This window comes from Mastacembelus armatus, chromosome 11 (assembly GCF_900324485.2).
Source record: "Mastacembelus armatus chromosome 11, fMasArm1.2, whole genome shotgun sequence".
NCBI lineage: Eukaryota > Metazoa > Chordata > Actinopteri > Synbranchiformes > Mastacembelidae > Mastacembelus > Mastacembelus armatus.
The window spans coordinates 702,307-720,182 of record NC_046643.1 but is presented as its reverse complement, the minus strand read 5'-3'; the positions used below and the strand labels follow the sequence as shown (position 1 = coordinate 720,182).

Genomic DNA, 17,876 nt, shown 5'->3' with positions numbered 1-17,876 from the left:
GGTCTTGGGGGATTTCAGGTTTTATACCAAGAAGCAGACTTGTTCCCTTGAGAACTAACAGTTGCTCCCTTGTATAGATGCCATTGCCACAGAAACATATATTTTCTGATGCAGTTTCCATAATCTCCATATGTCTTTCCACAGGAATTCGAAAAACCCAACTCATCCACTTTCATCCGTTATCAGAGAGAAAGCATAGATCTTGATTTGACTTGGATTAACAGATGATAATTCAGTAAAAAACTTGCAAAAAACAAAAAACAAACAGAGGAGCTGCTGTAACAGGCTGCCACCTAACAGGCGCCATTGTAGAATTTACAAATTTACAAATTATTATAAATGAGAACTCTGAGGTGTGCACTTTTTTCCCCTATGAGAGCCTAACTTTACTAAACAGTGTACCCAAAGAGGTGCAGGGGCGATGATAACAGATAGCCTACTGGCGAGATTTCCATTACGTTAGAAAGATTCCAAGTTCTTGGATCGACAAGTCGATAGTGAAACATTGTTAAAACACATACAATGCCTTTTACAACTGTTGTAAGGCAGATGAGCTACAGCCAAAATTCATCAGAACAAGGTGTCCTCCACAGTGGAGGCGATCCCTGTACACTCATCTCACAGCGGCTGCAAAGACCAGTTTTTCCACAACTGAGAATGGCTTAGATTGATGAAGCTTAACAAAACAACCTTCATTCAAACAAAACAAAACAAATTTCATTCAACAACATTACCGATAAACCATTTGTGTCTTACAGGGTAAGGTCTGGCCAGTTAACACTATGTTAACACAGTAAAATCTATTGTTATATTGTTATACAGTACAATCAGAAAGAATTCAGACCTTATTTACTTTTTCCAATTTTGCTGCTTGATACCACAGTTGTTTAAAATATTTTTTTCCCCCTCAATCTACTACAGTACCACATAATGATAAAGTTAAAAAATAAGCTCAGGAATGTTTGTAAATGTGAGAAAAAGGAAAAATTATCAAATATCACATTTTCATACACGTGAAAATTAGCTGAGATCTAAAGTCCTCCTCCTGATTGTTGCTCAGATGTTTCTGCACCTTCGTTGGAGTCCACCTATGGTTAATTAAATTGACTGGATATGATTTGGAAAGGCACACACCTCTGTAGAAGCCCTCACAGTTGGCAATACATATCAGATCGAAGACCAAGCCATGAGGTCAAAGGAATTGCCTGCAGAGTTCAGAGACAGGATTGTTGATAGGCACAGGAGCTGGGGAAGGTTACAAAAAAAAATGCTCCACTGAAGGTTACCAAGAGCACAGTGGCCTCCATAACACTCAAATGGAAGATTCTGGCACAACCAGGACTCTTCCAATAGTGAAATGACCAAGACCCCAGTGGTCACTCTGACTAAGCTCCAGAGATCCTGTGTGGAGATGGGACAAAGTTCTAGGACGACAACCATCACTGCATCCCTCCACCCATCTGGACTTTATGGTTAGATGGAAGCCTCTCCTTGGTGCAAGACACATAAAAGCCTTCTTGGAGTTTGCAAAAAAGGACCTGAAGGACACTCAGACTGTAAGGAACAGGATTCTCTGGTCTGATGTAACCAAGATTTAACTGTTTGGCCTCAGTTCTAAACGTTATGTCTGGAAGAAACCAGGCACCTCTCATGAGCTGCCCAATACCATCCGAACAGTGAAGCATTGTGGTTGCAGCATCATGCTGTGGGGTGTTTTCAGCAGCAGGGACTAGTCAGGGCTGAGGGAAAGCTGAATGGAGCAAAGTACAAAGATACCCTCAAACCTGTCACCCAGCACTCAGGACCTGAGACTGGGCTCAAGGTTCACAATCCAACATGACAATGACCTCATAAGCACACAGCCAAGACAACACAAGAGTAGGGACGAAGAAGAATGGCAGAAAATCCTCCCATCCAGGTGTGCAAAGCTTCTTGTGTTATACCCAAAAAGACAAAAGGCTGTAATTGCTGCCAAAGTTGCTTCAACTAAGTAACTGAGTAAAGGGTCTGAATACTTATGTAAATATATTTGTTTTTCCTTTTGAATAAATTTACAGACATTCCTAAAATTCTGTTTTCACTTTGTCATTATGTGGCACTGAGTGCAGATTAATGAAAAAAAAAATTTAAACAACTGTATCAGGCTGCGACATAAAATTTAAAAAAGTGAAAGGGGTCTGAATACTTTTTGAATGCACTTTATATATGGCTGTGACCATTCAGCACAATATACAAAAAAAAAAAAGAGATTTATCCAAAAAGTGAAAACATGTTTTCAATTTCTTATGGGATACTAAATTGATAGACAAAAATGTTTAAAAGGTTTACACATTTCAAATTATTTTACCCATTTAAAATCTACACAAAATACGCAGAAAGCACAGGAATAGCTTAATACACTGTAGATAAAAATCAGAATAAAAATGAAGGCCAACAGGCAGTTTCTTTGCCATACCTCTTTTAGTGTTCCCACTGGTATTGTATTTTTGCCCATCACTCCCAGTGTGTATCTCAGAGTATGCCATATTTTATTACAGAAATATCTGCAGCTTAGGACCTGAGAGATAGACAGACTGATGTCTTCTCCTGAAAATAAGGCAAGAAAAACACAATAAAATACAGTGGAAAGGTTAATAGACCACAGAAGTTGCAAGGTGAAGTTGTAATCTACATGTTAATGCTATTATTAAGCTGTAGTACCACAACTAGTAGCACGAGCTTAATAAGGTAGTGGTGTGTTGCTAATCAGAATTGGAAAAAAAAATATCCACTATGTGTACAGTACTGTGCAAAATTTTTAGGTAGTAAAAATACACAGGGGATGCTTTTCATGCAAGTTACATAAATACTCTTTCATTTACCATTTAACTTCACACAAACCTAAATCTCATCAGTATTTCCAACACTCCCCGTTGCCCTTAACCCTCTGGTGTGTAAGGGTGTTTTGGGGCCCTGGACAAGTTTTGACATGCCCTGACATTTGTACTTTTTTCAGCTGCTTTTAAACATATTAAGTCTGATAACACTGTAATCAGCACAAACGTGGCTACAATAATATGTGAGCAGCATGATCAAAACACGACTGTTTTGAGAAAACACTGTTTATGCATGGTTACTGAACATTTTTTAAGTAACTGAAATAAGACCATAAAACATACAGAACATGAGACTTCATGAGACTTCTGAGAACTGCATCTTGTAGCCTAGAGTTTTTGCTTCAAAATGAAGTGATAATCATGTTCACTCATTCACAGAAAACAATATACTGATTTAAATTTTCTAAGACACTTTTTATTTAGAAAGGGAATATGCAAGAAGACATGCCTGATCATGAATAATCGTGATTCACCTGAGAAGACGAAGACAAATAATTAGCTGCATAATGAGCCAGGAATGTGGCTGAGAGGGAATAACTGCAATGCAATGCACTTACTTTACTTACTTTCATATGGATTACATACAAAGATTATTTGCTTTTGACTTGAATTGTTTCATTTAAAAGAAGACATTTCAAGCTTTCTATGCATATATTTCTCATGTCTTTGAGGCAAGTATTCGCTGAGATTCTGGTTGTTTTATTTACGTGTCTGTAAAGAGAGATGACAGAGACAGAGAAGACAGATAGTGCACCCTGTCCACTTTCTTTATTTTACAAAAGCACAGTGTTTTGTTGTTGAGTGCATTCAAATAAAAGTAGACTCTTTACAGATTGGAATGATATATTGCTCTTATCTGTATGATCAAAAGTGACAGAGTAATTTAAGTTCGTTTCGGCATTATCAGGAGAAGACACCACAAAACACACCAAGGCGTTTGTCAACCCCTGAGGGTTAAACTAGCGGCAGCTCCCTTTGGGTTGACCAACACACAGCTTCCCCTGGTACGTTGCAGCACCTTCGAGAAGCTGCTGCAATTCTTCTCTAGATTCCCCCCTGTCCCAGTGTCTTTTGTCTCTTCATATGATCCAGACTGACTCCACACTGTCTAGATCAGGGCTCTGTGGGGGTCAGACCATCTGCAGCAGGACTCCTGGTTTTTCGTGCATCTGAAAATAGTTCTTCATGAACTTGAGCAGGTTCTTTATGGGCTTGTCCTGCACAATGGGCTGCCCAATGAACCTGAGATCAATCTCACACCTGATGGTGTTGTGTGATAAGAATCATTATATCTAAAGTGCCTAAAACTTTGGCACAGTACTGTATATATCCAAAAAATATTTGGTATATGTGGGCAGTACAGCAGCATGTGTGTGAAGTTGCCGAGAAAAGAGAGTAATCAAGTGCAGCAACAGAGATTATTATTAAAACTCAACTATTCAGAATCAATATGTATTGAAAAATATTTTTGACACAGCACAATACCAATACCAACCAAAATGCTGTGAGCCAATCACAGCTATGCACTGAATTGCTACTGTATTCTTACAATAAAAGTTGATAATAGTCGAAACAGTTTTTTTCTTTTTAGGGCTATAAAGACAACTTCTAACTAGGAAATTGCATTTCCTGCGGAAAATGCTGAAAGCTGAATGGAGCCGCCCAACAATGCTGAAAATGGCTGAAATGCATTGCTTAATAAGCTGAAGGTTGAAATGCAATGCTGAAGAATCCTGGAAGCTGAAATGTAAAACTGGAGTTGGAAGCTTAAGTTGTTTAGCTAAAAAGCTATTGCAAATTGCTGAAAAGGGTGGAAAGAGAATGATATGATGAAGTACAAATAAACTGGCTTTCAATTGCTAAAGAAAGAAGCGTTAAACTAATATAAAAGAAGACAGTGTACTGAAGGAACGTAGCAGGATAGAGAAGGAAGGAAGAACTGAAGGAATTAAATATGAGTTAAAGAAAGAAAAACGGAAGAATGAAACAACAAAAACACAAAATTGTAGAAAGACTGTATAGTGTAGTTTAAAAACATAAACATTGCTGAAAAATACAGAAGGTAAAGAGCATATATCAGCATTTCTTTGCTTTAATTTTGAGACCATGCAATTTAAGGGTTTTTATTTTGAAAAGGCAGCATGCTGCAAGTGAGACACATATGATCTTGTGTTAAAATCAGAACTTAAATTTTGAATATTTATTATACTTTGGAACGTTGCAATAAGGTCTTGTAAATAACTGTAAACCTTTTTTCTGAAAAGACAAACGTCAGGCTGTGAGAAGACAATAATGCTGACTTTAAAATGGCTTCAGTGTGTGCCTAAAGCTGTATCTCAATACACAAAGTTGATTTTAAGCTCATATTTCTCTTTCTTGGCTTTTATTTTAAAAATCATACAATAAAAAGGCTTCTATTTTGAAAGAAAGGCATGTTGCAGGACAGTCATATGACCTTGAATTAATATCTTAATGTTAATTATGAATATTTATCATTGTTTAGAAAGATGCATCAACTTCCTACAAGTAACTGTAGAATTTTATTGTAAAGGTCTGACCATGTCCTCCTGAAGAAGACACCATGCCTGATATTTGAAATGGCTGGTCAGCTGGTGACTGAAGATGTATGCCAATTACAAAAGTCCATTTTAAGGTTATGTTGCTGTTTCAGGGAGTTTATTTTTGAAAGAATGCTATAAAGAGGCTTTTATTTTGAAAGGACAAGGTGCTGTCGTAGACTCAATTGACCTTCAATTACAATCTTAACTTTATTTTGAATATTCATTATACTTTACAAAAGGTGTAATAACGTCGTACAAATAACTGTATGACTTTTAATGTGAAAGGCTGCACCTGGTCTTTAGCAGAAGACACCATGGCTGATGTTGAAAACATCCCAAGTCAGTGTCTAAATCTGTATGCCAATAACCAAAGTCCATATTAAACTCATTTTGTTATTAACAACAGCTTTTATTTTGAAAGTGCAGCATGCTGTGGTGCACTCACATGACCTTCAATTAAAAGCTGAAGTTTAAATTTTGGATACTCACTATATTTCAGAAAGGTGCAGTCACTTGTAAATAACTGCAAGTCATGCTCACACTGAGAATGGTCCCCATGAGTAACAGCAGTGGACATTAGACAGCTAGTCAGTCTAATTACCAACCACAGGCAGCTGTGGTCCCTGCTGCTGCTGTGTGAGCTGTTGCTATGGTGACCTGAGCCCAGAATGGGAGGGGGAGTGACAGTGACACAGCATGTCTCTGGCACAATACTGGAGACGCTGAGAAAATGGAGGATTACAGAAAAACTATAAGACCTATCAAAATAATTCCTGTACTAACAAGCTTCAACGAAGAGACTGATCCATTTTTTGTGAAGATATTACAAAAAAATTAAGGATTGCTGGTGAGTTAGAAACAGCCTTCATTTGTGTTTTTCACCAGAATTCCTGGACCTCTTTTATAAGGGGAGTGAATGAGAGAATTCGAGATTCTGAGATTTTGGCCACGTGGTGTAAAAACCATAGGTCCTATCCAAAATGAGAATAGCATTACCTGAAAGAAGACAAAATCTCTACTACTTTGATATAACAATTATTTATGAAAGCTAAAAGTTGACAGAAGAGACGAAAAAGAAAAAAATTTGAAAAAAGCTTAAGAGCAAAAGCTAGAGTATGTGATGTCATCAATGACAGTGAGAGAAGTCGTGGCCTAATGGATAGGGAGTCGGACTTGTAACCCAGACTTGTCGCAGGTTCGATTCTCAAGAATTGTATAGTGAGCAAAGTGAACAGCCAGCCCCTGTCCACCCTCAATATCCACCCTCAATGTCCACCCTTAATGTTGAGTCGGTGTGTAACTTTGCTAAATTAATGTCGGACTCCGTAGTTTTCTCTGGACCCCTCCCCAATCTGACCAGCGATGACATGTTTAGCCGCATGTCGTCGTTCCGTCGCTGGCTGTCTAGGTGGTGTCCAGCAAACGATGTGGGCTTCATAGACAATTGGGCCACTTTCTGGGGAAAACCCGGTCTGATAGCGAGAGATGGCATCCATCCCACTTTGAATGGTGCAGCTCTCATCTCTAGGAATTTGGCCGAGTTTATTAGCCGACCTAAAGCCTGACAATCCAGGGTGGGGACCGGGATGCAGAGACTCAGTCTAAAACGCTTCTCTGCAGTTTCCTTAGAGCCGCCGCCCCCTTCAAACCACATAGAGACTGTGTCTGCCCCTCGAACATATAAATCAAATAAATCAGAAGTTAACAGAAGAGGAGTTATTCATAAAAACTTAATAAAAATTAAGACCACTCCTCTTATTGAACAGAAAAACGGAACTGTCAAATGTGGATTATTAAATATTAGGTCCCTTTCTTCTAAATCTCTGTTAGTAAATGAATTGATAACTGATCACCAAATTGACTTACTTTATCTTACTGAAACCTGGTTACAGCAGGATGAATATGTCAGTCTGAATGAATCAACCCCCCTCAGTCATAAAAATTATCATGTTCCTCGAAGCACAGGTCGAGGTGGAGGAGTAGCTGCAATCTTCCACTCAAACTTATTATTAAACTTTCATCCTCAGAACAGTTATAAGTCATTTGAGAGCCTCACTCTTAGTCTCTCACATACAAACTGGAAAACACAAAAACCAGTTCTACTTGTCATTTTGTACCGTCCACCTGTTCCTTACTCAGAGTTTTTAACTGAATTCCCTGACTTCCTGTCTGATTTAGTGCTTAGATCAGATAAAGTCATTATAGTGGGAGATTTTAACATTCATGTAGATGTTGAAAATAACAGCCTCAGCATTGAATTTAATTCTATATTAGATTCAATTGGTTTCATTCAAAACGTTAATAAACCCACCCACTGTTTTAATCACACCCTTGATCTTGTTCTGACCTATGGCATCGAAATTGAACATCTAATAGTTTTCCCCCCAAATCCTGTTTTGTCAGATCATTCTTTAATAACTTTCGAATTTAAAATGATGGATCATGCAGCGTCTGGAAGAAAATTCCACTACAGCAGATGTTTATCCGACAACACTGTTAATAAATTTAAGAAAATGATTCCATCTCTATTTGCATCTATGCCAAGTATAAACATAGTGGAGGGCAGCTGCCTTAATCCTACTCCCTACCAAATTGATCATGTTGTTGACAGCGCTGTAACCTCACTGCGTGAAACGCTTGATTCTGTAGCCCCTCTGAAAAAAAAGTTAGTGATTCAGAGAAGACTAGCCCCATGGTATAATTTACATGTTCGTACCTTAAAGCAGGCATCACGAAGGCTGGAAAGGAAGTGGCGTTCCACAAACTTAGAGGAAATTTTTCTAGCCTGGAAAAACAGTCTACTAACATATAAAAAAGCTCTCCGTAAAGCCAGAACTGCATACTATTCATCACTAATAGAGGAAAATAAGAACAATCCCAGGTTTCTTTTCAGCACTGTAGCCAGGCTGACAAAAAGTCACAGCTCCGTTGAGCCCAGTGTTCCCTTAGCTCTCAGCAGTGATGAATTTATGAGTTTCTTTACAAATAAAATCACAACTATTAGAGATAAAATTCAGCAGATGCTTCCTATACCTGCAATAAATGAATCTTTTACTACAGTAGCTCTTGAATCATCTGTAGGACCTCAGTTATGTTTAGACTGCTTCTCTCCTATAGATCTCTCTGAATTTACATCAGTAGTTGCTTCATCGAAATCATCAACGTGTCTCTTGGACCCCATCCCGACTAGACTGCTTAAAGGCACCCTGCCATTAATGAACTCATCTTTATTGGACTTGGTAAATTTATCTCTAGTATCAGGCTACGTACCACAGGCCTTTAAGACTGCAGTAATCAAACCTTTACTCAAAAAGCCTAGTCTTGATCCAGGAGTCTTGGTTAATTATAGACCAATATCCAACCTGCCATTTATTTCTAAAATCCTAGAAAAAGCTGTTGCTAAGCAGCTATCAGACCACTTACACAGGAATGAACTATTTGAAGATTTCCAATCAGGATTTAGAGCACATCATAGTACAGAAACAGCACTGTTGAAAGTTACCAACGATCTTCTCTTAGCCTCAGATAATGGACTTGTTTCGATACTTGTCCTCCTAGACCTTAGTGCAGCATTCGACACCATTGACCACAACATCTTATTACAGAGACTGGAGCATGTGATTGGTATCAGAGGAACAGCGTTAAAGTGGTTCCAATCCTATTTATCGGACAGATTCCAGTTTGTTCATGTCCATGATGAACCTTCCACACGAACAAAAGTTAGTTATGGAGTTCCACAAGGTTCTGTGCTAGGACCGATTCTGTTCACCCTGTACATGCTTCCTTTAGGATATATCATTAGGAAGCACTCTATTAATTACCACTGCTATGCGGATGACACTCAGTTATATCTATCTATTAAACCTGTTAACACAAACCAGTTAACCAGACTTCAAGCCTGTCTAACTGACATAAAGGCCTGGATGACCAGTAACTTTTTACTTTTAAACTCGGAGAAAACAGAAGTCATTATATTTGGGCCTAAAAATCTCAGAAATAACTTTTCTAAAATTATAGCTACTCTAGATGGCATAGCGCTGGCCTCCAGCACTACTGTAAAAAACCTTGGAGTTATTTTTGACCAGGACATGTCCTTTAACTCACACATAAAACAAATTTCTAGAACTGCATTCTTTCACCTGCGCAACATTGTCAAAATTAGGAACATCCTGTCTCAAAATGATGCAGAAAAACTAGTCCATGCATTTGTTACCTCAAGGCTAGATTACTGTAACTCATTACTATCTGGATGTCCCAATATCTCCATAAAAAGCCTCCAATTAATCCAGAATGCTGCAGCCAGAGTCCTGACAGGAACTAACAAGAGAGATCAGATTTCTCCTATATTGGCTTCTCTTCATTAGCTCCCTGTAAAATATAGAATAGAATTTAAAATCCTTCTTCTCACATACAAATCCCTTCATAATCAAGCTCCTTCATACCTTAAAGACCTCATAGTACCATATTATCCCAATAGACCACTTCGCTCTCAGAGTGCAGGCCTACTTGTGGTTCCCAGAGTTCTCAAAAGCAGAATGGGAGGCAGAGCCTTTAGCTATCAAGCTCCTCTCCTGTGGAACCAGCTCTCAGCCTGGGTTCAGGAGGCAGACACTCTCTGTACTTTTAAGGCTCGACTTAAAACCTTCCTCTTTGACAAAGCATATAGTTAGGGCTGGCTTCAGGCAACCCTGAACCATCCCTTAGTTAGTTATGCTGCTATAGGCCTAGACTGCCCGAGGACCATCGGTGCACTGAGCTCCCCTACCCTAACCCCCCCCTTCTCTCCCACCTCATGTATATTCCACCATTGAATGTTACTAACCTTGTGCTCTCTCTCTCCCCTAGTTTGTGCTCTCTCCCCTCCCTCTCTCTCTCTCTGTACCTTCTGCAGGTGTCCCTGGTCCTGGAGCTGTTTATCGCTGATGTGCAGTTACTGGCCCCACCAACTTGCAGTGTCTATTTGTTGTTTATTGTTGCTGTTCTTTTCTCTCTGCTCTATCCACTCACCCCAACCGGTCGAGGCAGATGGCCGCCCAAACTGAGCCCGGTTCTGCTGGAGGTTTTTTTCTTCCGTTAAAGGGAGTTTTTTCCTGTCCACTGTCGCCAAGTGCTTGCTCATAAGGGAATTGTTGGGTTTTTAGTTTTAGTTTTTGTAAAGTGCCTTGAGATGATTTGTATTGTGATTTGGCGCTATACAAATAAAATTGAATTGAAATTGAATACCACGACTGAGGTGAGACTCTTGAGCAAGGCACTGGACCCCCAACTGCTCCCCGGACGCCGCAGCACTGGCTGCCCACCGGGTGTGTGTGCACGGTGTGTTTATGTGTGCACTTTGGGTGGTAATAGAATTTCCCCATTGTGGGACTAGTAAGGGAATTAAGTTTAAGTTTTTTCAATGTAAAATTCAGAAAAGGCCTAAAAACATTATGAAACGTAAAATGTGATTAATGAAAAACCGTAACAGATATCAAAAAGCTGAATACAAGACAGCTTAAGACAGCTGAATTCCTGTAGATCCGTTTAAAAGTCGAATGGCGTTTCTAGCTGACACACTTAAAGCTGAAAGAGGACAAAGATGATGATGCATCAACATCTTTTCCTGCAGCAATGTGTTTCACATTCACACAGGTCCGCAAATTCATGAACTACGAAAAAAGGTCTTTCTTGTGAAAAAGTGAGAAAAGTGAGAAAGTGAGCACAGAAGAGAGTCACTCACCCTGCATCTTGTGAGAGCAAAGGGCAAATCTCAGAGCATCAGTCCCACACTGAGGAATCCCCTTAGGGAAGTTTTTTCTCTGTGGGGAAGCAGATGAACCAGATGAAGCAGACAGATAAGAGAAGTAATGAGTGTGTTCAGATTGTCAGAAAGAAACTCAGAGAGAAAAGCTGACTTGTGCTTCCATTGCAACCCTTCGCTCCCTGGGGTCAAAGTTTCCCTCCTCTACTTTTTCTTGAAGCCTCTAGGAGGAAAAAGAAAGACAAGGGAAATAAATATTTTTGAAGGAATGAGACCAAACAACTATCTGAGTAGACTGTTTGGAACTTACTAACATCATCTGTACTGTTACCTTATCTTACCTAACATTATTTTTTCCAAAGAAGAAAGAAAAAATGTCTTCATTTTGTTTTCCCTTAATAATAAAAACCTTCATTTAAAAACTGCATGATGTGTTTGCTTGTGTTATCTTAGACTAATATTTAAATTTGTTTGATGATCTGAAACAAAGTGTGACAAACATGCAAAAAAATAAGAAATCAGGAAGGGGGCCAACACTTTTTCATAGAATTAAAACATAATTAGATCTCAGTCTCATGCATCCCAAATTGTGCATTCTTTCATCACACTATTAGTCCTTCACTTGTTACTACATCGTTACATTACAGATGTAAAGCTAGTGTGGAGAGTAGGAAAAGTGAAAGAAACTATTCTCACTTTACCATTCGAATGTACATTTGGGCATGTCAACATTGTTTCAGACCAAACTGAGAAAGGAACATTTCCACATTACTATATTTATTATTCTCATATAATTGTGATACAAAAGGCATAAATTCTGGCCTTCATTCAATGTGACAGATGTCAGCAAGTCATTAAACTACCCACCTCTAGAGTAACTCCGTTTATAACGTCTAATGGGTCGATGACATTTCCCAGAGATTTACTCATTTTCCTGCCATGTTCATCTCTCACCAGAGAGTGAAATACAACCTGAGAGGCATGATGAAAATAGAAAAGGAGAAGAAATAATATGGGACAAAACTGATTCTTTAGTAGTGTTTGTATTAATACCATTTTGTTTTAGGCATCTCATTATCTCATTATTATAAATACCTGTTTAAAGGGCAGCTGTCTGGTCAGCTCTGTGCCCAGCATCACCATCCTTGCCACCCAGAAGAAGATAAGGTCATTGCCTGTCTCCAAAATAGAGTTGGGGTAGAAGCGCTGAAGGTCAGTGGTCTGTAGAAATTGGAGCTGGGGTTAATACAAAGTGTTGGGATGTTTATTGCGAATTATCTTTAGCTGGAGCAGGTACAGTACCTTTTCTGGCCAGCCAAGCATTGCAAAGGGAAACAGTGCTGAGGAGAACCACGTATCCAGGACATCAGGGTCTGACACACAGCGTATGCAAATGTAAGTAATGATGAAATAACTTTGCATATTTACATAGATGTAATTTATAAAGGAGCACTATTGCAATGACTTTAGTATGTAGAGGGTGGTATTTAAGTGTTTTTATTTTTACTTTTTCAGAAAAGTGATTTGATTCCAAAACTGCTTATTACCTAATTTTGCGTACTACTAGGGTAAGTAGAAACACAGCAGGTGTAATGATAGCAGCAGCAGGGGCAAAGGTAGAAGCAAAGAGAGTTTGATTTAAGAAAGTACAAAAAAAAGCTTTACCTGCACACTAAAGAGGGTACAGGCAAATTATGTATTTGCGATTTTAGTGACATAAGGTAAATTATTTATATACATGTGATGTATAAATTTAAAATTAAAATATCCAGTGTTATGCTAAAAAAAACTCAATAGGACGACCCTATAGCGGCCAGAAGGAGAGCGAGGGAAAGGCGAAGAACGGACTCCAGGCCTGCAGCCCAGCATTCCGGAGAATGCATACGTCGCTCCTGTAAAGCAGACTGCAGGCGGACCAGCTCACAGCAGAACAGACCGAGCCTCAGTAAACCCAAGGACAAGCAAGTAACCTGTGGCTGTGCTAGTTGTCTCACACTAATCAGTTGGTCTCCATAATTACTAGCACTTCCTCCTAAACTGTGTTTAGACCTCAGACTCAAACCAGAACATAAATATAAAACATAAGATTTCTTTTCCAACACTGCAAACAATCTACTGTTAGACTGTTATGTTTTATTCTTTAATTCAGCTAATTGCTCAGATCAGTTCTCCCTCCATTTCCCCCTATGTAAATAGCAGACAAGCATTGGAACTTTCTGTAAGCTATGTAGTGGCAACATGGTTTCTAGATAAACTTGATCTTAGTTTTAACATCACTGTGCCAGTTTGTTATTATATTGGCTGATACACATATTAAACCAATGTACAGTATATAATGTAAGTTCAGAGAAAAAATAGGTTGTGCCAATGCATTGTTAAGCCTCTGGTAGAGGCAGTCGGAGCACAGCATCAGCAGTCGTACAGTGGTACAAATGGTTATATCAGTGACAAAAGCAATATTTGCTGTAGTAGTGTTAGCACCAAAAGCAATTATAAGAAAACACTGTGGATTAGTGGATAAATAAGTTTGGTTTTTTTTCCAATATGAGAGAAAGTAGTACTTTTCATCAGCCAATACAGCAAGAAAATTAGTTACCTTGAGTCAAAGTGACATCTTCCAGCTTCACACCATATTTGACAGCAGCTCTGTGTCGGGCCTCATTCTCACTCTGTCCCCAAACCCACTGCTCCTATACAAACACCACACACAGTATAAAAAACATACACCAGATAGACTGACAATGTTATACAATGTGGGGAGTACATTAGCCAATTAACTCTTTAATCAGTAATGATCAATAAATTGTATATTCATCATTATCACAATATGAAAATGTGCAATAAACACATCACAAATGCCTGAAACAGGATGAATGGGAAAAATGAATCCGTTTTGTTGAAGATACTCTGCAGGAATAGCTGACCCGATCACATGAACTTTGGTAGATCTTTGTTATTTATGTTATTATACAATATTTCCGGGGGACCTCCGCTTTCATTCTGAAATCCTCCCTTATTTCCTGGATACCAACTTGGCTAGTGTGGCTACAGTCTGTCAGTGACATTGCTTAGTATTCTGAAGAGTAAATGTTTTAATGCAATGTTATCGTACATTACAGGTTTTGTTCACATCTTGAAGGCCATTAATCCATTTATTTCCACAACCATTTGTTTTCCTAATCAGGGCTGCATTAGAGGAGAAGGCCTGAGCAAACCCTGTCAGTCTAACTATAGCTGGACAATAAAATGAGTTCCAGTAATTACTGAGATAAACTTTTAAGGATCAGAAGCTCTAAAACTATATTTATTTCAAATGAATGGGTACTATTTTGTAGAGCTGTGGTTTACAGTCATTATTGCTCACAGGCATTGTGTACATGCTTAATGTGTAACAAACCTGTCCAATATGTTTCCCTCCATACAGGTTGAACAAAATATGTGCAATATATAGAAAACTTGATTGATCAATATGTTGTATATGTTATAATAATATTTTTATGCTATATCACCCTTATTTAAATTTAACATGAATGAAACACAAACCTAATCCAAAATGTAATAGAAGTATTAATACACAAATATCCACAGGCCCACCTCTTGTTTCTCAGTAGAATTACAAAGTTCCACTTGGTAAGCAGGGATTTGATGACCCCACCAAAGCTGCCTGGAAATGCACCAATCACTGCAAACCAAACAGTGGTACATTGTTGACACCCCATACATTGAAACAAGAGCTCAATTCACACACATCACACCACTAAGAAGAACAACAACAAAACAGCACTGATGTTCATCCTCACACTAAAGACAAAAACACAGAGACAATTAACACCCTCACAAACCATGAGCTCATTGTAGAAACACTGCTCATCTCTGAATGTAACGAAGGTTGCCGGACCTGATGGGGTATGTGCAAGGGTGCTAAGAACTGTGCCTATCAGCTAGCAGAAGTGCACTGAAATCAGCCACTTACTGCCCTCACTGGATGATGTCTTTAGATCTAACACTGTCTGTTGTTTTTGTGGGACACTATGAGGCTATAAAATCAAGATTAAAAACCTTTTACCTTCTCTTAAGCATGATAGGGATCATGCTATCATGGAACTGAAATTTTCAATGCTCTGCTACCCCTGTATCTTATAGCCCACCTCTCGTGTCGAAAATGTATTAAGGTGCAATATTTTTAATTGTTTACATGTCTCTCAGGTTGTATTTTTTTTTACTGTTTTTATACAGTAAAAATGCACTGTTTACTACTTATTCTTCTTTTGTATAGTTTATATATGCTTTTCTTTCTTTTTTCAAATTGTTCTTTTATCTGTTTATCAATAGTTTTGATTTCTCAAGGTTGCAAAGCCAGTTTTGTTCTACACAAAATCTGAAATGCATTCTAGTCTACTCTAGATACTTTTCATCCAAAAGGATGATTTCATTAAAAATCAGTACAGTGTACCTGATGTTGGACAACCAGTTTTTCCATGTTTTGGTGAAGCAGTGAGGGATGATTTCTAGCTGTCCATCTTCCACTGCCTAGTAAAAAAGAAAAAAGTTACGTTTAGGTCTTTACTAAGTGTTGTAAATGAATTAAATGAGTAGATTACGTCACTTGGCTACTCTACTCTTCACCATTTTTTACTTGAATAGTATGTGATGCAGCTACAAATTTTTAATACATAAAGGCTGGCCTCAATATCAACATCTCAAAGCTTACCTGAATGGCTTTTTTAGCCATTTCATCACATTGAATGAACCATTGCTTCTTTAGAAGAGGTTCAATGATGTCTCCTGAACGGCTGAGACAAGAAAAAAAGAAAGGACACAGGGAAGAGAGAAACCACAAACTAATAATATAATAACACTGCTTTTTTTTTTTGGCTGCTCATTAGGAGTCGTCACAGTGAATTGATCCGCATGATTGATTTGATGCATGTTTTACACAAGATGCCCTTCCTGACCCTAACCCTAACCTTTTACTCAGGCTTAGTTCCGACACTAAGACCGCAATATATAAGAACATTGCACTTACATTGTAGTATTATCTTGTTTTGCAAAGATGAAGGAAAGCGAGAGACCTATACTGGGAATACCTTCAAAGCTGCATATTTGTGGCTCCACCTATACATGCATGTTTGTGTATAAAGGCACAATTAAAACATTCAAGTAAGTTTGGAAACTAAACTTAGCCAAGGTAGTTTTGGTACTTCACTTTTGCTATAATAATAAAACAGCTTAGAGAAAAGACTTGTGCCTGTGGAGGTGAGGCTGTCCATAAGACAGGTGACCGTGGGTTGTCATATCATGTGCATATGTCTGTGGCTGAGTGCGTGTGGAAAGACAGATTGTATCACCCGCATGCATGATACTCATACAACTACTACAGTCAAAGACACCACAGGGAACTTATAACTGAGACCTAAATCGTAATTTCACTTTCAAGTCTGTTACCTTCTGTTTTACGTATACAACTGCTAGACTCAGAATACATGCAAATGAGTCTTGTGTGCAGTCTTTTCAGTGGTTTATTTAAACAGTTCTGTTCCCTGGTGTTGTGCATTTTGCCTCAATGTCAAACCATCATGACCTATGCTAATTACATTACTTTTCCTCTTAAAACTCAAAATGAAAAACTATAGTACAAAGCTAATGTACACTACCAAAGGTTTAGACACACCTTATTAATTGGTTTGTCTGTATTTTTATTGTTTTCAATATTGTACATATTAAAGGCATTGAAATTATGAGTTTCATTTTAGCATTTGATGGTTATGGCAACTGCACAATTCCTGAGATTTTTTGGATTGACTGATCTTTATCTTTTAAAATAATGATGGACTGTCTTTTCTTTTACTTATCTTAGTATTTCTTGCCATAATATATATTTTTACAGTAGTTGTAGTAGCATTAATAAGGCTATTGACTTTGTAGCGACCCTTCCTCTGAACAAGACAACTGATTGTCTAAAGCACATTAATAAGTGACTACCCTGTAAATCTGACGAGAGAACGACATGAGTGTGGCAAGCATCAATGCTAAATGCAGCTACTTTGGACAATGTAAAATATGAAATGTATTCTAGATTGTCGAACACTTTCTTTGTTTACTACGTAATTCCATACATGTTCCTTCATAGTTTGGATGTCTTCAGTATTAATGTATAAAGTTGAAAATAATAAAAAAGAAAAACAGCTGAAGGACAAGATGTGCCCAAACCTTTGACTAGGGTACTAGGGAGATGATTTACATTATACTGAAAAACCAAAGGTGCTGATTTGGTTTTACAAGTTAAAAATGAAATGAAATGAAATAAAACCACATAGATATTCTTTTAAATTAATCTTTCCTTTTAACTGAAAAGCATTCAGAGAAGGTGTAGTAATATTTCAACCTAGTCACCCCAAAACCGCAAAATGTTTCTACCTGTGCACTACTATGCCTTAATAAGCTACTACACTACTTATAGAAAAAGGGTGCAAAATTACTTACTAGATGGCTCAAGTTGGATACAGTAAACGGAAATCTCTGTATTGAAGTTCATTTTTTGAAAGTGCTTTTGTAGCTCTAAAAAAAACAAAACAAAACCTTTAAACATTTTTTCACTATTAACAGGAACATAGATATGCAGCCACACTATCCTGCAAATACATGATCATGATAAGCAGGGATGGGCCTGGTTAATACTTGGATAGGAGACTGCCGTGA

The 17,876-nt window shown here is 38.1% G+C and overlaps 1 protein-coding gene across 2 annotated transcripts in view; it reads right to left on the bottom strand.

Annotated features, from left to right (window-relative positions):
• vars2 (valyl-tRNA synthetase 2, mitochondrial) overlaps positions 1-17,876 on the bottom strand; it is a 60,382-nt gene that overhangs the window by 24,722 nt on the left and 17,784 nt on the right. Inside the window, exons 15-24 of one of the 2 annotated variants that reach the window (XM_026299666.1) lie at positions 15,889-15,970; positions 15,631-15,707; positions 14,772-14,859; positions 13,774-13,867; positions 12,480-12,550; positions 12,273-12,398; positions 12,045-12,149; positions 11,332-11,400; positions 11,157-11,235; positions 2,456-2,586 (exon numbers count right to left, since the gene is read on the bottom strand). In XM_026299666.1, the coding sequence (XP_026155451.1) occupies positions 2,456-2,586; positions 11,157-11,235; positions 11,332-11,400; positions 12,045-12,149; positions 12,273-12,398; positions 12,480-12,550; positions 13,774-13,867; positions 14,772-14,859; positions 15,631-15,707; positions 15,889-15,970 (922 nt within the window). The remainder of the gene's footprint in view (positions 1-2,455; positions 2,587-11,156; positions 11,236-11,331; positions 11,401-12,044; positions 12,150-12,272; positions 12,399-12,479; positions 12,551-13,773; positions 13,868-14,771; positions 14,860-15,630; positions 15,708-15,888; positions 15,971-17,876) is intronic. The other variant, XM_026299668.1, reaches the window with a different exon arrangement.